The sequence below is a fragment of the Sorex araneus genome, chromosome 1 (assembly GCF_027595985.1).
Source record: "Sorex araneus isolate mSorAra2 chromosome 1, mSorAra2.pri, whole genome shotgun sequence".
NCBI lineage: Eukaryota > Metazoa > Chordata > Mammalia > Eulipotyphla > Soricidae > Sorex > Sorex araneus.
The window spans coordinates 57,786,054-57,809,162 of NC_073302.1; the positions used below are offsets into that span (position 1 = coordinate 57,786,054).

Genomic DNA, 23,109 nt, shown 5'->3' on the forward strand with positions numbered 1-23,109 from the left:
TACAGTGGAAAATTATTTGGTAATAGATGGAAAAAAATGCTGGTCTTTGCTGCGATAACATGGCTGAACCTTGAAACCATTACCAAAGTAAATCACTTGTATCACTTGTCATCCCGTTGCTCATCGATTCGCCAGTAACATCTCCATTCGTCCCTGTCGAGTGCTGGTGTAGCCCAATGGCAACTGCTCGCTCCAGGAACACGAAGAGCCTCAAACCGTTCATTCAGGGTCTTGACCATCTCGTAGGTGGGCGGCCACGCATTCTTTTGACATCCTGTGGAATCCAGTCAGTAACAGCTCTAGTCCAGCGGTCGTCTCTAAATCACATTATGTATCCGGCCCATCTGATTTTTGATGCCTTGGCAAACGATACAGTGTCCCTGATTCCCTGATTCTTGATCGTCGATGGAGGTTTACCAAAGTTAAAAAAAAAAGTCACACATAGCTGGAAAGAAAGTACAGGCTTTTGTCTTATTTGAAGTCTCTCCAGATTGAATCCCCGGTGCCCCATAGGATCCCCCAAGCATGCCAAGAGTGATCCCTGAGCACAGAGCCAGGATTAAGCCCTAAGTAATCTGGGTCTGGTCGCAAACAAACCAAACAAAACCAACAAAGCAAACAAACAAAAACAAGTCAAACAGAAGAGGGCACATGTAGTATAATTTTTTTTATATAGGCGATACTTAGAAAAGGCTAATTTATAAATATAAAAGGTATGTTAGTGGTTAGGGATGAGAGTCATAAGAAGTAAGTGATAATGATATCAATTTTTTTCTGGTATGAAGAAAACATTTGGAAATTAGGTTAATATAATGGTTGTACTATCTTGGGTGTATGCCAAAAAACTACTGAATTTTATACTTTGATGACAGCAGGTACTTCAAGGACCCTGGTCTGAGGATCAGAAAGACCTCAATGCTTCACCAGCTCTTCGCCCCTCAATCTCTGATCTAAAACCTGATCAATCAAATATACAAGGTTGATATTATTCAGTGTCACATGTGATAGGAGTAAGTCTCTTTTTCAGAGCAATCATTGACTATACATGATGGGTTTGAGAGATATTGAATGAAAGATCATTGGAGAGAGGGAAAAATTAAATGCAGAAAGATGAAAAGAAAGAGATTAGGAGTAGAATATATAATAATATCCAAACCTCACCCAATATATGGATTTTGTGCAGGCCAATACTTACATATCAATGCAAGTATGTACACAGATGTCAAAGAGCCTGAGCACCAACAAATATTGCTTTTTTCTGTTCTCTCCATAGATTTACTGAGACAGACACTTTCACAGAAACTTTTATCTTGCCAGTCTATCTTCTGGAACCAGAGTGTAACATCATCCGTATGAGCAACAATGTGCTGGAGGTGTCTGAATTCTATGGCTTGTCTCGAGCCATTGATAAGAACCTGCTCAGATTTGACTATGATAGGACAGCTAACCTGGAATGTACAGTCAGGCTGGACCCTGTGGGAACTCAGCTGCCAGCCCATGGCCAGATAGTTCTGGTGGAGCCTCGACCAGAAGAACCTCGTGGAGATCAGCCACATAGTTTATTCCCAGAGTCTCGTATGATACCTTTTAATATTTATCTGGAGGTTATGAAATGATCTACCTATCTATATATATTCATCTTCCACTGTAGCGAAGAGTTTTACTTGATACAATGTGTAGTTGATTGAAAAATGTATCTGGGTTATTGAGAGTATATATTTTGGAATCAGAAAGACTGGGTTTGAAAACCACCTCTGCTATTTCTTTTCTTTTCTATTTTTTTTTCTTTTTTGAGTCACACCCGGCGATGCACAGGAATTACTCCTGGCTCTGGACTCAGGAACTACCCCTGGTGGTGCTTAGGGGACCATATGGGATGCTGGGAATCAAACCTGAGTCGGTGGCGTGCAAGGCAAACGCACAACCCGCTGTGCTATTTCTCCAGCTCCCTGCTATTTATTTTTTATCTTAACCTGTCTAGACCTTTGTAAAACAAGCAAGGACATTAGCTGTATGTTTGTAAGGCTGGAGTGAGTGAGGTTTCACACACTGTTTATCACAGTCGAGTTCATGGTAAATGCTCAGTGTTATTAGAAACGGTAGCAATTTAAGTAAGAGCAGTTGGTGTATTTATTATTATTAGTTTTTGACACATTTAAGGGAGAGCTGGTAGGCAGTACTAGACATGGTTTCATCCTGGAGGAGTTGATGTTTAATGTTCCTTCTGTTCTTCATTCAATTGAAACCTCTGGATACCTTCTGTGTGTATAATAGTGTTAGTAAGACCAAGAAATATAATGGATTATCGTCATCATAGTAATGACTTGGATCCGAGTATTTCACAGCTAAAGGCATGTTCTACAGTCATCTCATTTAATTTTCTCAACCATCTGGATTAGAAATACCACATTCATTTTTCTCACTAGGAAAATGTATCAAAGTCCACCTGAAAAATAAGTAGCCTATGTATCTCATTTGAAAGATCAGAAAATTGGTCAGAAATACAAAGTCTGCAAGAGATATAATTAAGGGTCTCAGTGGGAGAAAGCAGATAGCTTCTAGCAACTAAAAAAATGCTTAAGGAAAGTTTTAGTAAAAGAACCAAATAGGCCAGAAAAAAAAATAGGACTTGAGTGAGATAAGCATAATGGGGAAAGAATTTCAATGAGCAGTAAACTTTTCCATGCATGCTACAGTTCTGGAAGTGTATACTGAAAGGAAGACAGGAGCTAGTTTATAGCCAGCTTTCATGGAGCTACCAGCCTATTTCCCCAAAATTTCTAGCCCAAGAAAACACACATTATAATTAGGTTATATTTTTCCCCTCTTAGTGTTTTTTTTTTTTTGGTGGGCAAGGAATTGAGCCAACTGATTAATTTTCTTTTTTCCCAGTAAAGGAAATTACAGGTTTTCAGAAGAAAAGCATTTACTCTGTGAATGATTGAAGGGTACAAAAATAAGTATTCTCAGGCAGTAAGAGGGATTAAATAATCATGGAACTACTATTGGTTTTTAATTTTGCAATGGTTATTTAGAAGTGACTATATTAACTCAATGCTGCACATTCTAGAACTGGGAACTGAACTGAAGTGTCCAGGTGGGAGATGCACCCTTGGGCTAAAAAAAGTAGGAAGTCTCAAAGTGAGCTGTGAGGAATTCCTGCTGATGGGGCTTCGATACCAGCACATGAGACCCCCTTCTCCCAACATTGATTATATCTCCATCCAGCTGGACCTCACAGATGGCAGAAGCAGAACCGTATACAAGGTAATGTTGGGGGTTATATCTGTATTCCCGCTCATCTACAGCAAGGGACTCATTCCCATTGGGCTGCCCTCATGGACTCCCTTGCCAGGGAGAGTCTTGTGATATTGTGGGTGTGATGGTTTAGTTACTCATGAGAACTGCAGACTTGCTCTGCCACTAAGTGCATAGAACAGTAGCTTTTGTGTATATCAACATTTTCCCTTTGCTGGCTCTTTTCAAGCTTTACCATTGCTAAGGCATCTTAGAATCGACAGAGGTCAATTTCTGCCAACCTTTCTCCATGTCTTCCGCTCTTCTTCATCTTTGATCTCTGGTAGCATCGTTTCTTGGTGTCTCATTTTGCCTTTCTTTATTAGAATCTGGTTTTCACTTCTTAGGGAATCAGAGTGTCCACATCGCTGTTGTCATGGAAAACTGGGAGGGATGGGGAACCTCACATTCACCTAGTTTTGTTAAAGGGTTGGTCCCAACTGTACTCATCTTTGAGCTATTTCCCCGGAACCTCAGTCTTACTTTCTGTTGTTATGGAATTACATCATGTTCATTCTTTTAGATTTTGAAATGGAAGTCTAGGTCAAGGAGAAAACATGCCAAATCCTCCATCTTCCAATGTCTTTTAAATTCTCCTACCTTTGGCCCCTCTTTATCTCTTCACATTGAAATAAAGAAAATGAAATTAATTTTTAGGAAATAGTCCATGGGCTACTCATTTCACTTATTTATTTGGGAAGCTGAGGTGGCCATCACTGCTTCAAGAGCTCAGATTTAATATGACACAAGTCGCAATATTTGTGAAATACCTTCATCTTTCACAATGGTCTTCTCAGGGATTTCCCTAAGATTCAATTATTGAGCCTCATTAGCCCAGTGAATGGATAAGAGAAGAAATGGTGAGGACTCGATAAATCAGGATTATAGTCTTTGAATTGAGATTTGGCTGAAAACCAGGAGGGAGCTTGATGACATTTACCAGGTAAACTGCTGGGGGTGCCCTAATGACTATCACTAATAGTTCTGAGTGTCAACACTGGTCTCAGATTGCCGTAGTTCCATAGGCTTCTTCATGAGTAGTGTGTGTCTATGGATTTTATGTCTCATTTTCAAAAATCTTAAAATGGAAGGTAATAGTACCAACCACTTAGTGTAATTTAGAAGATTAAATGACATAATACTCAGCACAAAGCCTGTTACATATAAAGTACTATGCATATTTTACTAATTAAAAATCAATAATTAGCCAAGTCTAGGAATAATTGAAATAATCGACTAGTCCAAATATATATATATATATATATATATATATATATATTTTTTTTTTTTTTTTTTGGATGGGGTGGAGGCACATCCAATGGTGCTCAGGGCATATTCCTGGCTCTACACTTACTCTTTGTTTTGATACAAAATTTCACTTTGAGCAATTTCTCTCCAAACTTAATCATTTGCTTCTATTTTTTAAGGGGCTATATCCAGTGGCTTAGTACTAAGGGGTCCTCCTGGAGGATTTAGGGGGATCATGCCTTGCTAAGACTGAACAGGACTTTCCTACAAAGCATGCGTTCAACCAGTTGAGCTATTTCCCTGGCCCTGTTTCTCTTTTCTTCTGTGTATTAGGTTAAAACTTTATTATTTTGTAAATTACTATGGCTTTCTCTTAAACATGAAAGTTCATAAGTTTGTAATTGTACCTCATAGTGATTCATTAATAAAAAATTTTTAAAAAGAAAAAAAATAAAATAAAAAAGATAACCCACAAAAAAAAATAATATGAGAAGTGGAATATAATGAAAAAAAAATTTTTTTTCTTGGAGGTTGCTCCAAGAACTTCTCCAGACAGAGTTTGGTAGTTGCCATAGAGATGCTTGTGGACTGTGTGGTTCTGGGGTTTCACCCTGGACTCATCCATGCAAGCATGTATGCCGGCCCTTTAAGTCATTTCAAGGTCCTAGGCCAGCGCAAGGCCTTAGTTTACTGTTTAACATAAATTTTATTGGAAGTCTATCCTTTAAATGATCTTATTTTATTTAGAATCAAACTATTTCATAGTTTTCATGAAATCAAACTATTTCATATGCAAACTATGCCATTATGCAAAACAGATCCTTTTATGAATATAAAATAATATGCTTACCATAATGAGCATTTTCAAAAGTCACTATAAGCAAAATAAGAAAACAAAACTAGTTATTTACATCTGTCATTTTAATGCACATGCATGCACTGTGGATCTATATGCAGCCTGGATGTTTTTTGTTTTGTGGAGTTGGACTTATCATGTAGTTAAATTTTTATCTCTTATACTTCTATTGCTGGGGCGATAGCACAGCGGTTGGGTGTTAGCCTTTCACGCGGCCGACCCGAGTTTGATTCCTCCGCCCCTCTCAGAGAGACTGGGAAAGTACCGAGAGTATCGAGCCCCAGCGGCAGAGCCTGGCAAGCTACCCGTGCATATTGGATATGCCAAAAACAGTAACAATAAGTCTCTCAATGGGAGACGTTACTGGTGCCTGCTCGAACAAATCGATGAGCAACGGGATGACAGTGACAGTGACTTCTATTGAAAGTTTGAAAAAACACATTTCATGACTTGATTATTCACCCATAATTTCCTTATTTTTTAAAAAGTTTTTCACCCATAATTTCCTTATTTTTTAAAAGTTTTTCTCATATACTATTATTGTGTACATCTTTACTCCACCTGAAATAAATTTTATTATGAAAACCTAGAAACGATTGTTTCCAAGTAGCTGATTTTGACACTATTTGCTAAATAATCAATTCTTTCTATTGATTTCACAGTGATTATTGAATAGAAAGATAGTATATACACTCTTAAAGACTTGCTTTTTTGTTCCTTGTTTTTGTGCCAGTGCCATTAAAAGTTTTTAATATTCTTTAGTACTTTACAGTTAAATTCTTCTTAAACGTTTCTCTTTATAATTTTCTTTTCCATTTCTACTTACTTTTACTTAGTTACAGTTAAATAATTAAATCCTATGAGTATTTGTAAGTTTAAAAATTTTTAATTTAAAATTTCTAATTTCTTGAATCACTATCCTGGGGGTTCTTGGGGGACTCTATCTATGTAGTGCCAGAGATAAAACTAGGATTGGCCTTGTGTAAAGTGGACACCTTAATTCCTGTACTATCTCTCTAGCACATGAATACTTTAAAAAAAAATCTATCCCAAATATTTTTGTTAGCATTGAATTAAAACTATACATTGTTTTGGCAAAAACTGGAAATATTTATACATTTATTTACCAATTTGAGCCCAAAAATGTGACATCTCACTTCATGTAGGAAAATGTTCATTGATTTTTCTGTAACGATTGCAGTTTTCTCCATGTAGTTGAGTACATTGATTAAGTCCAGTCCTCAACAGTTTTTGTGAAATTGTGAATAGATTCTTTCGCCTTCTTTGTATTTTTCTCATTGGTTACTGAGGATAAATAAGAAAGCTATTTTTTGATATAATTTTCTTTTATCTAGCTTCTTTCTTGAATTCAATTATCCTAAGAATTTTTCAATTCTTTGGGTTTTTAAAGACTGTAATTACATCTTTTGCTAATGATAATAATTTTGTCTTTTCTTTCCCATAATTATTCCTCTTATTTTTGCTCTATTTCCCACTGGCTCAGTCAGAATAATATTAAATATAATGATGCTTATAAGAATCCTGGTCTTGTATGTTTTATAAATATCAACTGTGCTCACACTGTCCTTTTAAATGTTTATTGCCTTGAATTCATCTTAGTTTTTAGAAATAAATATGGTTACTTATGCGATTGTTTTTTATTATATAATAAACTCTTACATTGAATGTTTGTATATAATTTTAAGTTCCCTTCCTGGAGGCACAAGTTACTGTACATTTAATTTACTATTATTTTTTCTTGGAAAATAATATATCAGCTTATATTTTTTATGAAAAAGGTAGATGAACCTTTTCTTTATCTTTTTTTTAACTAACTGCAAATTTTTCTTGCAATATGGGTTGTGTTTTTTCACTTTATTCTTACCGATCTGAAGTTATTTTATCCTTTATTTTGTGTTCTACTAGGATTGAATACCAAATTAAAAATATTTTACCTATGTCTATATGTTTTCACTTTCTTAATTTATCAGCGGGTGGGGCTCAGCCATACTCAGTGGTGTTTGGGGACTACTTGCAGCTCTGTGCTTAGGGATCACTTCCTGTGGTATTCTCATACCATGTGGAACCAGGGATTGAACCTAGACTTCCATGTGCTCAGTCTTTACAACTATCTCTCTAGCCCTAACCTTTATTTTAATATTTAAAAAATTAGAAAATGCAGTCTTCTGTTTCCTTGATAGGTGAGATGAGTATTGATAGCAGTAATTCTTTGTCCCACTCCCAGGCTTTGTTCACACACTCTGCACTTTTAATTCAAGCACATTGTTATCTTACTTCTTGCTTCATCTCATCTTTCATTTCTTGTGAGCTCCTTTTACATTCATATCCACTTTGTAAACCTGTTTAAAATAGCATACTTATTTGGGCTTGACGCAAGTTTAGTTGGTTTAATTTTTCAGCACCAGTCTTTTATACATGTGACTTCCCTACTTTTGAGTTCCAAGTCACATATCTTAAAATAATTTATGTAGAGAATCTACAGAAGTAGATACTCTAAGCCCTGGGATGTTTCTGCATGTCATGTATCTTCACAAACCAATGGGAAAGGGGAGATATTAATTGTCTTCATCTCTTTGCTTCTCTCTTCTCAGAGCTTTGCAGGCTTATAATTTCTGACCCTACAGACTGGGATGGGGGTGGTTTTGAGGGGAGTGTTGGAGGAAAGGCCTTGTTCAGTCTGGCACTGATGAAATATCACTCCCTGCTCTCTAAGTCTGGCAGATGTTTCAAGCTACTTTTTGTCTCTGGGGAAATTTTATGATCCTCAGGAGATGCCGCATTGCAAAGCAAGATCCTTCTCTCTGGAGATTATCTCCTCTTGAGAGGATGCATTTCTAGCATGAATGGTCACTTGCAATTCTTCCCTCGGTTTATAGGATATTTACACCTACACTAAAGTCAGTGCTACCTCTGTACTATTCATCTCATCTCTGGGAGCTTACTTTTGCACCTTCCTATGGCACATAAGACTATAGGCTAATGCCAGCCCAGTCACTATCATCCTTCTGCCTTTGGTCACTTAGTTTCTTCAAGTATGCACCCAACTTTAGTCCTAGGTGTACTTGTAAAAAAATATTTTTAGAGCTGGTCCAAAAGAAGACGTTTCTCCTGACAACCAGGACATGGTGTCATGCACTGTGTCCTGCTTCTTGGAGGTTTGTGGTACCGAGGGTTAGAGTTTTGACGAGGCACAATCCAGAACTCCTTTTTCCAAACAAATCTCTTTTTCTAATGTCTCTCAACCACTTTTATGTTTTCAGTGAGTGATTGGGTTCTAGAATCTGGGACTTATCTGTAAAATTTTCAAGGCAATTGCCTAGGCTGTGTCTCACATTTTCTTTGACATCTGATATCTCTTTTATTGGAACTTCAGTTGAGGCTGAACCAAGAAAATCCCCGACATCCTGTTTTATAGAAATTATAACTTCTATCCTGATATTCAGTGCTCAATAGTACTGAATCAGTGCACTCTGATTATTGCACTTAATTCTCTCAATATCTGACCCATGATAAGTACATCTCAGGCTATGAGGCTTCTTCCTATCTGGAGCACTTGTTGAGACTCTAGATTCATTCATTATTTCTCTGGAGACCCCCAGCACAAGGGCTCCTCCTTAATAACTCTCATTTGAAAAGGGTGAAATGATTGACTTTACAGTCATTTGAAATTCCTATTCACTTCTCACTTGGGAGACCCAAGCATTAAACTACTGGAGAACTGGGCAACTCGTCTGTTGTTGCAGGAGTGTCCAATAATAAAGTTATTTGTCCTTTTTCTTTTGAGTTTTGGGAGAGGCACCCATGCAGTATATAGGGTTTTGGCAAATCTCAGCACATTGGGCCAGCAGTTCTGTGCTAGGGACTGTTAACACAGTGCTGGATGGGCATTGCAGAGCTGAGGGCCTCTAGGGATACTCCAGTGGTGCTTGGGGACTCTAGGTCTCCTCCATATGTGGCAATGCTGGGGATGGGGTGGGGGGTGGGGTTGTGATGCCAAGGATCTACCCAGAGTTTGGTAGAAGCAAGTCATATGCCCTAATCCTGTGATATCTTCCTGTCCCAGATAAAGTTTTTTTTCATCATAATCCCTCCCTTGACCTTTTCAAAGCCACATTACAGGAAGTGGGTAGGGTGGTCATGGGGATGGTAGTATATGTGAGACACAGCTAAGCTTTGTCATTTAATTCCTACTTTATACTGGGATGTATGAGGGAGGGGCTAGTTTTGCAATTTGCTAATGGGGAAAATGAGATTTAGGAGTTAAATAGCTCATCTAAAATCACACAAATCCAAAGTGTTAGGGTTTAAATTCTAAGCAGTTTCTTCTGATGCCTAAATTGTTGTGTCTCCTTGACCCTGGATGTATATGAGGCATCTCTTTTTACAATATCATTTTGTGGGGCTGAGGGAATAGTATAGTGGGTAGGATGTTTGCTTTGTATTTGGGCAACTTGAATTTGGTCTTCTGTGCCTCATATGGTCCCCCAAATCCCTCCAGTAGTGATTCATGAGCACAGAGCCAGGAACAAGCCCTCAGAACCACCTGTGTGTCCCCCAAAGCCAAAAGCTGAAACGAAACAAAACAAAAAAAAAACAACCTCCAAAAAAGCCTATTTGGGGGCTGGGAGATAGAGAACAGTGATTAGGGCCCTAGTTGTGTTTGATCGTGGTACCTCATAGACCTATAGGCATTGCTTGGTGCATTCCTGGAGCCCCCCAGCACTGCCCGCTGTGGCCAGTCCTTCCTGGATCATAGCACCCAAGCAGTGTGGTACCCTCAGGCCCTAGCACTGAACTGATTCCCATATGGCCTGGTTTGGTGGAAGGGAAGTGGTTACTCTGATGGTAAGTGTGATATTGATATGATATGTGCAAAGACAGATGAACAACTTTCTTATCTCCGTACCTCAATACAAATGTTGAAAGAAAAAAAAACAATAAAAGAAAAAGAATCACTATTGGGGCTGCCAGGACTCATGAGCACTGTTTCAATGGGTTCTGACCCCTGTCAAAGAAATAAGCAAGAAGTAAAAAAAAAATACCAGATTGGTGAGGTCAGAGTTGCCGTTGAATAGCACAGCATACTTTTTGCCTCTAAGAGTCTCTGGATTTGGTTCTCAGAACCCAAACAACAACAAAATGTGATGATTCCCTCCTTGGAACAATTAAATTAGGAGCTCCAGCAGTGGCAGTTGGCCTTTAGTATGAGTTACAAACTCTCTTAGATAATTCTAACAGGCAGCTGAGTTTCAAGTCACCCTAGGAGTGCCGCCAGGGCTGGGACGTTTTGTTAAACATCATGCTATTTTGTATGCTGTAGCTTCACTTATTTTATTTCCTCCTTCCTATTTTCTTTCTCCTTCAAAAGTCAGAGAGCATGTGGTTGCCTGTGTACATCAGAGGGGGCATTCCTAATCAGATTCCAAGGGCTGCCTTCATGGCCACGTATATTTTGGAAGTGGATCAGTTCATCCTGACCTCTCTGACTACATCAGTTCTGGACTGTGAAGAGGATGAGACCCCTAAGCCCCTACTGGTGTTCAACATTACTCGAGCCCCACTCCAAGGCTATGTGACTCACCTGTTGGATCACACCAGACCAGTCTCCTCATTCACCTGGAGAGATCTGAGTGACATGCAGATTGCCTATCAGCCTCCGAACAGCAGCCACTCTGAACGGAGATACTTCGAGGTAAGGGCAGGAAGCCAGTGAAGGCTTCGAGTGGAAGCTTCTTCACTGCAACTTAAGAGGCAAACTTCCCTTGACTTTCAGAATCCTTTGTCTTGTTTGTTGCCTTTAAAGAGAATCCATCCCTGTGAATCATGATGCACTCTTAAAACCCCACCCAAACCAAGCAGGTATGGCTCAGAAGCAAACCTACCTGGAGGGAAATGGCTCCAGCCATCTAGTGAAAGAGCAGTGACCATGATATACTGATGTACTGTTGCTCTCATTGGTGAAGAAGGTAGAAAAATTTTCTCTTATTTTTCTAAAATGTTTCCAATATACATACATATATATATATATATATATATATATATATATATTTACTTTTTGGCTTTTTGGGTCACACCTGGCGATGCTCAGGGGTTACTCTTGGCTCTGCATTCAGGAATTACTCCTGGCGGTGCTCGGATGCTGGGATGCTGGGAATAGAACCTGGGTTGGCCGCATGCAAGGCAAATACTCTACCACTGTGCTATCACTTCAGCCCCCCAAATGTTTCCATTTTTTAATACAGAACACATTAAATATTTGAAAACATCTGGTCACAACTACAAAGTATTTCTGGGAACCATATTTGGCTCAGGACTCACCAGTGTGAGAGCTAAAAATAAGTTTTATTTACAACTCTTTAATAATTATCTTCTTTTTGTTTGAGAGACAAATAAACCTCTTTTAGGGTAGGGGGCTTGTGCCACCCACCCAGTGATGCTCAGGGAAGGACTCAGGGGACCCAGTGGAGTACTGGGGATAGAAACTGGGTCAGCTGCCTGAAGGCCAGTGCCCTGCCCATGGTTACTATCCCTCCCGCCCCAAGAGAGCTCTTTTTAGGATCCTTAATTTTAGTTAATAATACTGACTCAGATGCTCGGATGAAGTTGGTTATTCATTTGATAACTAACTTCACTATTAAACCCTTTGCTCCGGGCAAGTACTCTTTCACTCTAACCTAAACCTTTCTTGCTGCAATTTTAGCCTCTTTTGTATTCCATGGGAGTGACGAACAGCTGGTTCCAGACTTGCACATAATAACACTTTACATACTTAAAGACCTACCAGCAAGTTGGTTCAAACAGGATGGAAAATTGAAATGAACAGATTGATACAGATTTGAATTCAGGTTTATTATGTGTCCCTGGGGTTCCCAAATTGTCCTCTTTCTAATTTAGGCATTTTTTGGCATTTAGCCTCAAGGGCAGACAAAAGAATACGACTATAAATGCTCTGCTTCTTACCACTCCCCTTCTTTTTCCACTTCATAATAATATGTAGCAGCTTTATTTTTTTCCGGCCCTCACTCCTCTCATTTCCTGCCCTCCCCTCCCATACAATATTTTTCATTTCATGTCTGTTTAACCTGAGTTCATCAATAAAGCAGCACTATTCTGCCTGTTTCTTGTCTGTGTTTTCTGCCATTATGTAATAGAAATCTTACAGCAGAATGCTTTCAAATGGATGATAAGTTTTTTTTAGAAGTAACTTTCCATTTCGCATGGGGATTATGTACTTTTCACATGATGGAAGCCAGGAGCTCTGGGCCTCTGGGCCTTGAGGAATTTTGTCATTTAGTTACCTGGGGTGGCATTCTGAGAGCTGAGTGATGGCCTGAAGCTAGACTACAATGCCAAGGCAGCCTATTATTTCAGTCATGAACATTCAAACATATTTTATCATGTCTTATGTTTCTCTAAATAAATATTCAGAGTTCATAACATCTAATTGTAGGAATCCTCCTCATGAAGATGTATATTGCACCTCCTTGGGGCTGGATTGCTAATGCAATGGGTATTGCACACAGCCAACAGAGGCTTCATCCTTTGGTGGTGGTGGTCTCCCCCACATTGCCAGGACTCATTCCTCAGTGCAGAACCAGGAGTCTCCCCTGAGTATCCCAGTGTGTGCTTCCACCCCACCCCAATACTTTACATCTTCTTGGGGATTTTTGGTTTTAGTGTGCTACTTGGGCTCCCTTGAATTTATTTCTTTGGTCCTGCTTAATTAATTGATATTTGGTTGTCTTTGTATTTTACTTATTCCCTTGAATAGATCGCACCTAAATAGGCTGGAATGCCCTTTATATCTGAATTATACCTCATCTTTCTTTAGTGACACCTGGTGTAATACTGACACAACTCATAATAATCTTCAAAATTGTCATGTAGTCTTTCAGGGGTCATGTAATATTTCAGGGGAACAATTAAAATCTAGATACTTAAAAATATGCCCAGTTGAGAGATATCTAGACAGAGGTCTCTAAGGGCATCTTTGAGGGTATCATTAAATTTTTTTGTTTTTTTGAACCACACCTGGCAATGCTCTGTAGTTATTACTGGCTCTGCACTCAGGTATTAATCCTGGCAGTGCTTGGGGAACCATTTGGGGTGCCAGGGATTAAACCTGGGTTGGCTGTATGCAAGGCAGATGCTCACCCACTATCACTCCAGACCCCCTAACTGATATTTTTGACTGCATAATTATCTGTTGTAGAGGGTGGCCCTGAGCACAATAGGATATTAGTAGTATCTCTGACCTTTATATTCCAGATACCAGTAACATGTTTAGCTCCCTCTTATTTATGATCCCCAAACCATCCCAGATATTCAAACCACTCCATGTTGAGAACCACTTCTTTAGGCTTATGCATTTGAAAGAGGCCCCAGTGGTCTCCTTGAACAGATCCAGTTTCCTAAGTAAATGGAGGGACATTTACATACATATGTGTGACATAGGTAGTATATATGCTTATTGCAGATTAAAAGTTCTTTTAAGAGAGAAAAGTTTAAAAAGACTAGTAAGTCAAAGAACAAGGTCTAATATACAAGAAAGTGAGATCATCTAGTCAAAAGTATTTTCAAGCACCAGCAGAAACTTGCATTTTTTTTTAACCCTATATGGCACATTTAATATGTATTTGTTTTGGAGTCACACCTGGCAGTGCTCAGGGCTGACTCCTGGCTCTGTGCTCAGGGATCATACCTGGTGGGACTCAGGAGACCATATGTGATGTTGGGGATTAAATACAGGTCATCCATATGCAAAGCAAGTGCATTCCCCATCCATGATACTATTGCTCCAGCCCTCCTTTAATATACTTCAACACCATACATATATATAAATACATGTATATAACAATTTATGTATGTACATATTTTGTTGGACTGGAGCGATAGCACAGCGGGTAGGGCGTTTGCCTTGTACGCGGCTGACCTGGGTTCAATTACTTTGTTCCTCTCAGAGAGCCCGGTAAGCTACTGAGAGTATCCCGCCCGCACAGCAGAGCTTGTCAAACTACCCGTGGCACATTGGATATGCCAAAAACAGTAACAACAAGTCTCATAATAGAGACATTACTTGTGCCTACTTGAGCAAATCGATGAACAATGGGACGCCAGTTCTATAGTGCTACATATATTTTACTATTAAAACTAGGTCAATAATATTGAAAACAGTATTTATGATTTTGACACACAAAAGTATGCTCATGGTGTGATACAACTGTTTTAAATTTAAGGTAATTTTCAGAACCTGCATGTGTTTTGTTTTTGGTTGTGATATGGATTATAGAAGCAAGAGGTACTTCAGGCTATAATTTGTCCTTGTTAGTTCTCATGCAACTCTTTATTCACAGGTAGAGCTGGAGGTGTATGACTTCTTCTTTGGCAGAAGCGCACCCATCACAGTCCACATCTCCATCAGAACAGCAGATACAAATGCCCCGAGAGTGTCCTGGAACACAGGTGATTACAGATGCCAAGCGGCCTCACCCTGAAAGGAGTACAAGAAAGTAAATGGGTCAGGAAAGAAAGGTAGATTTATTCCCATGTCACACATGAGGCAACTGAAAGCCAAACAGCCTAAGGGCATCAGGTAGTTGGTTTTGTTTAGTTTTGATGTTCTAACTAATGAGTTAGAAATTTAAATCCAGAATTTCTGGGTCCTGAAACCAACTTCTTTTCTCTGGAGGAGATAAACCACAGGGACACCTTCCATATGACCCAGTGAAAAAAAAAGTGACTTTTTGTGATATTGAACTATAGTAGGACTGAGCTGAGAAAAGATTGCTGACTCAAATTATTCAGAGGAACTGAATGAAAGTGTAGGCTATATTCTATTGTCTCTTTGTCTCTTTTTAAAGTTGAATTTTCTTAGAAACTAAAATTCATATACCAGAGATTAAACTGCCATAAAAACAAACAGCAAAGAAAACTTTACTTTGTCTTTTATTATTTATTATATTTTATTTTTTAAATTATTTTGCTTTTTAGGTCATACCCAGAGATTCTCAGGGGTTACTCCTGGCTCTGTACTCAGAAATTACTCCTAGCAGTGCTGGGGGAACCATATGAAATGCCAGGGATCGAACCCAGGTTGGCCACATGCAAGGCAAATGCCCTACCTGCTGTACTATTTATTGCTCTGGCCCTGTCTTTTATTTTTGAGTGAACTTAAAATGCAATAGATAAACTTAGGTGAGATTTTAATGTTAATGAAAATAAATATTTTTTAAAATTTCTGTGAATTCAAAAGTATATAAAACCCTTATAAGCAATGGTGGTAGGTATGATTTAAATCAGAGGTGGTTCGGACTAGAGAGGATGTACAGAGATTAAGGCACTTGCCTAGAATTCATTTTGTTTTTCACAACGCTGGTTTAAATTCTAGTTTACATATAGCCTTCTGAGCACTGACAGTGTTGATTCTTAAACCTAGAGGCAGATGTAGTCCCTGAGCCCCTTTTGGTGTGGGCCAAAACCAAATAAAAAAAATTAAAAACCCCATTACGAGACAAAGACCTCATTTTGTGAACAAATTGTGTTGTGTGTGCACATACTTGGTACATGCACACACCTGTGTGGTACATGCACACACCAAACATGGGTTTGTCCTTTCCACCTTGCCACAGGAAGTTTAGGTTTATAGGGTTACTCCCATCACAGTGCTCCCATTCCTCTGTGTTTATTTGTAACTTCTTTCTTTGTGCTCTGTTGACTTATAAATATTGTTTTTCTCTTCTCCTTAAGTCCTTTGCATAGTTAATTCAGAGCAGTGTCCTTTTTGTATGTACATAAGAAGACAGTAAATGCTATGCTTTTGTAACATGGGAGTTAATTGACTCTCAATGATATTTACCTTCTGGGCAACTGTCCTCAGTAGCCTTACTTCCTGGCACCCCTAAAAGAAGGGTCCCAATGAGGGACTGGATTGACCTAGGGCAAGCGGTGAGCTATGTGCTACCCTAGCATCCAGATGGGCCCGGCCAAAGTGCCATAATGCTTAACTATAAGTTAAGAGCTTGGTCATGGACAAATTCTGTAATGATCCAAAAAATAATAACTAGATTTGGACCCTGCTAAGGTTAGGAATGATTAATCTGGCCTGAGACTGTACTTGAGTCTGTTGCATGATGTTCCCAGGAGAGCTGCCCTACAAGCCTCAATGTATGTCTGACTGTGTCCATACAAAAATAACTAATATTAAGATGTTAATTAATGTGTTAGGAGAAGAGGAATTCCCATAGTGGTGTTTCCACCCTTGAGCCTGATGGGCAGTCAGGAAGGGCTTTCTTATGCTAATTTTGCTACCTGACTGGGTGTAGCATCTGCCCAGAGGGACAAGTTGGGGAGAGACAGAGAGTTGGGGTTGGGAGAGAGAGCAGGGAGCAAGATAGAGCTCAGAGAGATGAGCGGGAGAGACAGGAGGAGAAGAGAATGAGGGGCAGTGTGAGACTAGAATGGGGGGCTCAGAGAGACTGGAACAGACGTGTGGGGAGAATGGAATAAACGGCAACTAAGCAACCAACAGGCTTGGCCCTCATTTCCTTCTCTTTCTGCCCCATGGCACAAGCTGCCCCGGCTGGGAGAGCATCCCAAGATCCATCGAACCCAGGCGGCGAGGGGAGAACCATCGGGGTCTTCCCTGGCCACCCGGAGGTTACACACACACCCATAGGAGTTTGAATGTCTGTGAATTGCAGTAGAACGCGAGTTCAGAAGACTTATTTATAATTCTATCTCTATGTCCCACTCTACCTCTATTAAAGGGATAGAGAGAGGAAAAAAAGGAATTAGTAACTAAAAGTTTATAATAATCACATATTAAGTAGATCATTGCTTCAGCATGGTCATTTAATCATCTTGATGAATATTTGAAAACTACGAAGCCCAAGCTTGTAACCAGAGTCACTAAACTCATTTTAGCTACATTACAAATCAGAATTTTTTTTTAAGGTTTATTAGGGCACACACATCCATATGCCCAGGTCCCAAATAAGACACAATGGACCCTAAAAGACAATACGGTATAAATTTTCAGGGGAGATTTTCCACATTTTTTTGGCTTTTTGGGTCACATCTGGCAATGTTCAGTGGTTACTCTTGGCTCTGCACTCAGAAATCACTCCTAACAATGCTCAGGAACCATATGGAATGCCGAAGATTGAACCCTGATCAGCCATGAACAAGGCAAATGCTCTACCCGCTGTACTATCACTCTAACCCCCCAAATGTTTTTTTTAAATAGAAATATTACTTGTAATGAACTTAACATATGCTTTTCATTGAAAGCTTAGAGAGGATGATAAATGTGATAAATAGTATGAAAGTTAATGAATACTTTTATCACCAATGTCTATAAGTATTTTTATTGAGGTACTAGAGTATGTAATACCACTGAAAAACTTTTATAGTGGCAGAGTTACTTTGCCAGTCCTTCTGCCAATGTTTCCAGATCCCACTACCATTATTGCACAGTCCTTTCCCCTTCGTCCTCAGAAATGTCTTCTTATTCTTACTGAAATAATAATGAATAATTGAGGCTGGAGTGATAGCACAGTGGGCAGGGCATTTGCTTTTCATGCAGCTGACCCGGGTTCAATTCCCAGCATCCCATATGGTCCCCTGAGCACTGCCAGGAGTAATTCCTGAGTATATGAGCCAGGAGTAACCCCTGTGCAATGCAGGGTGTGACCCAAAAAGCAAAATAATAATAATAATAATAATAATAATAATGAATAATTAATATCATTTAGCATTTCACCATAAAACCATACTCATTGGACATTTTACTACATATACTTGTAGTTTTTGCTTGCTCTTCTGTTGAGTACCATAAATGCTTTGCTACGTGTTGTACTGAGTGATTTGGGCTTCAAAGTCCTTATTACTGGTGACAGATTACATGAACTCATGTTTCCTCACTCTCTCCTTCTCCCCTTTCTTCATTCCTTCCTTCATTCTCTTTCTTTTTTCCTTTCTTTCTTTTTTTTCCATGTATTGTGTGTCTTTAGTCCAGCTTCCCTATCATACAGACCCTGAGCAGATCACAAGTACTTGACCCTTGTGAAAGTAGGAGTAAGGGGTAAAGGCATCAGGCAGGAAGCAAAGAAAAGGGTGTTCTGATTGAGCTGTCCAAGGCTTTAAAAACTTAAAGTTTTTAAACTTGAAGTTTTAAATCAGTAGTGATGATTACATCTCATCTGAAGGAGACATAACCACAGTATATGGGAAGAATTGGAACGACAGTGATCCACGTGTCTGCACTCCTTCCTGTCCCCACTCTCACCTTGTTTAGTTCTCTTCAAGGGAAGTCCCCACAGTCTCCGCAATCTGCACTCATCTATTTAACAACTGCTGCACAAATTCCATGATTTTCATGGCATAAGACTTGGTCATAGTCACAAGGGAGGCCATGCCACACAGTGGTCCTAACTCCAAAGGGCAGCTGAAATAACAAGTCAGATCAGAGGATGTGGCAATGATGACAGCCCAGCATTTGGACTGTGGAGACATTCTTGGAGCTAGTATAGCTAGAAAGTAGACTAAGGTCAAGGTCAGGAAGCAGGAAAGCTGGACAGATGTGAAGGGAGCATTAACTGGGTCCACCAATGCTTAATCTTAAACTATCATCAGCTTGTGTATGTAAAAAGTTCTTCCTTCCAATATTCTCTGCATTCTGTTGGTTGATTTTAAGGGAATGTTGTTGTAGGACAGGGATGGTTGACGATGCTATAGCTTCTGATATCCACTCAGAATTTTAGGTTAGAGATGGGGAGTATCTGTTGGATATGGAAAATCTTTACTTCTTGTACTGACTAGTAATCTTTCTCCCTAGATTTCTCCTGCAGGCTAGGACCAAAAAGATTGTGTTTAAATTTCCTCCAGTTACAAACATTCCTATAAGAGATGGAACTAAAACACAGCCTTCATTGCAAAATGTCAGATAATTTATGTCTAATACCATTAAACACTAGCCTGGCACAATTATTTGATATTTGTCTATTTATCAACTTTATATTTTTTGTTCTATGTATATGAATATGTATATATTTTGTTCTATGTATATGACTTAAGTCCCCTATGTATATGAAAAAGCACTTTTGACTTTATGCTTAAAATGTCTGGAAATAGCCTTTGAAAAATTTCTGTGAATGTGGTTGAATTAGAAACCACTGTACACATAATATCTGTTTTTCCTTTCAGTCTTTATCTTCTTGTACTGTCATGACTCCAAAGGATAGATCCTAAGGAACCAGTGTCACATTAGAGACAATAACATTAAAAGCAAAAATAATACTAAAAACAGCCACAAAATTCCAGTTTCTTAAAAAGCCTGTAAAGATGCAATCTTCAGCTAGTTTTCTGAGTGAAAATTAATTAATGTTGTCTTAAAATCAGCAAGCAAACTTGTTGTAGAACTTCCCAGAATTCCCCTTTCCTTTCTTCTGCAGGCCTGAATCTTCTGGAGGGGCAGTCTCGGGCTATCACTTGGGAACACTTCCAGATTGTGGACAATGATAACATTCACGCTGTCCAGTTGGTCATTGTGGATGGTCTCCAACATGGACGGCTGACAGTACGAGGTGAGCATCCTACCTCTACACCTGGCATCCCATCAGGCCCATATCTAAACGAATTGTAATATCCAGAATACCTGGAGAGCTTGGAGTCATTATTTGTCTTAGAATGCTCACTCTGGTGGATGATCTGTGAATGGCACCATGGGCTTGGTTTATTATTTAAACCTCAGATTTGCTTTCTAGTTTCATGGAGAGTTTCTTTGGAATATACTGCTTATCAGTGCTGGGAGATGGTAAATCACTTAGGCATGCATTCAGGTGTCATATAGTCTCTGAGCACTTCCAGGTGGGGTCCTGGAAGCTCCAACACCACTGGGCTGGTCTAAGAATCCTTGAATCATAGGACCTAAGTAGCACTGTATCCTGAATTGAACCACTGACACATATGGTCACGAGTCATCAGTGGCTCCCAGTCTCTTGAGCACAACTTGGGAGGTCCTCCCCACCCCTCCTAAAGAAATACATTCCTCATTACTTTATTCTACTTGGATATGCTCCTCTCATTTATTGGCCTTGGAGGAAGATATTTAAAACTTGTTTCTTTTTTTCTTATTTTTACTTTATTTTTATAGAGTTGTTCACACTGATTTATTGCATTCAATATTCCAACACCAATCCCACCACCATTACACCTTCCTACCACCATTATTTCCAATTTTCCCAACCACCACCCAAGCCTTCCCCAATAGCAGGCTCTAAATAATTTATTTTGAATTGCTTGTTATGAATAATTTGCTAAAATTGATCAAAAAAGATTTCCTTAGAAGAAAGTGTGTGAAGGTTATTGTACCCCACCCTGGAGCAACTGAACCCCTGTATCAGAGATTACTAACTTATTGTTATAGGTTAAGCCTTGTGTCTTAATATTTTCTTAATCGAGATTGGTTGCCTTATACTTTACATCCTATCCAATGGGATGTGCTACTCCTGGTATATCAGTGGCATAGAGTATGAGATATTGCTTCAGGAATTCTAAAATTTTGAGTGGAGTGATAGAGCTAGAATTAAATTTTTAACTAGATGATAACTTTGGGGTCTTGAAAGTCCTTCAAGATTTATTTATGGGTCTCTGGATCATGGTAAGTTAATGAGCTTATTTGGTATCAGAGGCAGTTTATGGGCATGACTTCCAAGCACATGGAAGAACAGGGGGATGAGGAGAGATAGCCTATCCCAATTCTGTGAGAGCCTAGCAATTTTGGTCACAAAACCTGCATACCCGAGTTTTTCAACAGATTCATTCCTGGATGAGGATCATCCTGAGCCTTTGGCATCTGTCCTTGAGCATGGCAGCAATTGGGTTATGGAGCTTTTCAGCCATTGGGGCTCTGTTTGGGAGGGTAGAAGGCTCACCTGACTCCCTCTGGTATGCCCTTGATGAGACTCAGCCTGGTGTGGGATCTGGAGGCATCTCTGACTAAAACTTGTTTCTTAATGTTTTAGTTGAAGCTATGTTAGTAGTAATAGTTACAACAGTTTATAAGAAATACATTTATAATTATAGTTTTTAGGATGTCAGCTAATATAATGACCATAATAAAATATTCATAAATTTTATGCTAATATTCATCCTTTATAATAAAATCAGTTTCCCTCTCAATTTGACTAGTCATCAAGTACATTTAATGCTTATCCTCATTTGTGATTAAGAATTCTGCAATCAAAAATAAAATGTTAGGCCACGGGGTGTACAGAGGTTACGACACTTTCCTTGCATACAACTGACCCAGGTTTAATCCCTGACACTGCATAAGGAGGGAAGAGCAGAACTAATTCCTGAGCATTGGCATGGTTTAATTCCCTCTCCTCCCAAATGTAGTTTCTTGATGAATTGATTAGCCTAATCCCAGGTTATGGGTAGTCAGTTCAGATCAGGCATATATAGGTCAGAAATTCAGCAGTATTTAAGATAAATATTGTATAAAATTTATGATTTTCCTTTTGTGAAAAGTTGTCTAGAAATCAGAATTTCATATCCATGCTTCCACCAGTTTTTTTTTCTGCTCTGCAAGTGGTCACAAGTTGGTGCCAATCCAGGTTTTATATCTTGATTTGAGGAAAATTGAAGGAGAAGGATCAAGGAAAAATTTATGCTACCAAAATTTACTGTCTTTAACAATTTTCCAAGGAGTTAAATACAAAAGCTTCCAATTATATCTTCTACTAACTCACATACTACCCCTAGGTGCAATGGAATCTGGGTTCCTGAGTATTCTTAAATGGTCATATAAGGATAGGAAGAAGCAGAATGTGACTATTGGGCAAGTAATTCATTGTGTCTATTATATTAGTATTTAATGATTATTTCAGTGAGTTTCCCTCCTGCCACTCCAGAGTTATTTAGCACAATCATTCTTCATAGAGAGAGTAGAGACATCAAGAATTATTCATTTATTCTAAGTGAAGCAATATTTTTCAACACAGGAAGAAATGAAATAGAGTGCTGCTCTTAAAGCACTGATATTCTGTGTTCAGAATGTTCAGAATGTTTCCTTTGTGCCAGACACAGTGCAAAGCATTCTTTATCCTTTATCCTGTATCAACTACCTTCAGTGATATTCTAATTTATATTTACATTTGCAGATGAGAAACCTGAGACTCAGAGAAGCTGACTTATTGGAAGTTTAGACCAAGCTGGGGGTTGAACTAAGGTCATTTGATACCAGAACTCTAGCTCTTGACCTATGTCAGTGATGCTCAAGCCTTGTTATCCATTTGACGCTTATGGATGATTTGATCAAACATAGATTGCTGGGGCTAAACTCCAGAAATTTTCATTCAATAGCTCTGGGGTATGACCTGAGAACTTACATGCCTGTTTCCCAGATGGCACTGCTAGTGCTACCTTGGGCCAACTGCTCAAAACCATGATGCACTATAGCATGATGATAATAAGTTGAAGAATAGTTAACATTAATTAGAGACTTACTATTATTTATATTCATTCATCTATACCAGGCAGTATGAGGAAGATTATCTTATTCCTATCATAGATGATACTCAAGTAAATACTTTGCCGACGTCTGCACCCTGGCAATGTTAGACTTGATATTTGATACCAGATGAGTGTACTCCAGACCCATGAAACTATTGTTTCTCCAGGCAAGA

At 39.0% G+C, this 23,109-nt stretch overlaps 1 protein-coding gene across 1 annotated transcript in view; it reads left to right on the forward strand.

The window, feature by feature from the left end:
• Window positions 1-23,109, forward strand: part of FREM1 (FRAS1 related extracellular matrix 1) — a 152,079-nt gene that overhangs the window by 5,673 nt on the left and 123,297 nt on the right. Inside the window, exons 3-7 of the mRNA XM_055144903.1 lie at window positions 1,274-1,575; window positions 3,071-3,267; window positions 10,791-11,114; window positions 14,776-14,884; window positions 19,873-20,004. Of these exons, the coding sequence (XP_055000878.1) occupies window positions 1,274-1,575; window positions 3,071-3,267; window positions 10,791-11,114; window positions 14,776-14,884; window positions 19,873-20,004 (1,064 nt within the window). The remainder of the gene's footprint in view (window positions 1-1,273; window positions 1,576-3,070; window positions 3,268-10,790; window positions 11,115-14,775; window positions 14,885-19,872; window positions 20,005-23,109) is intronic.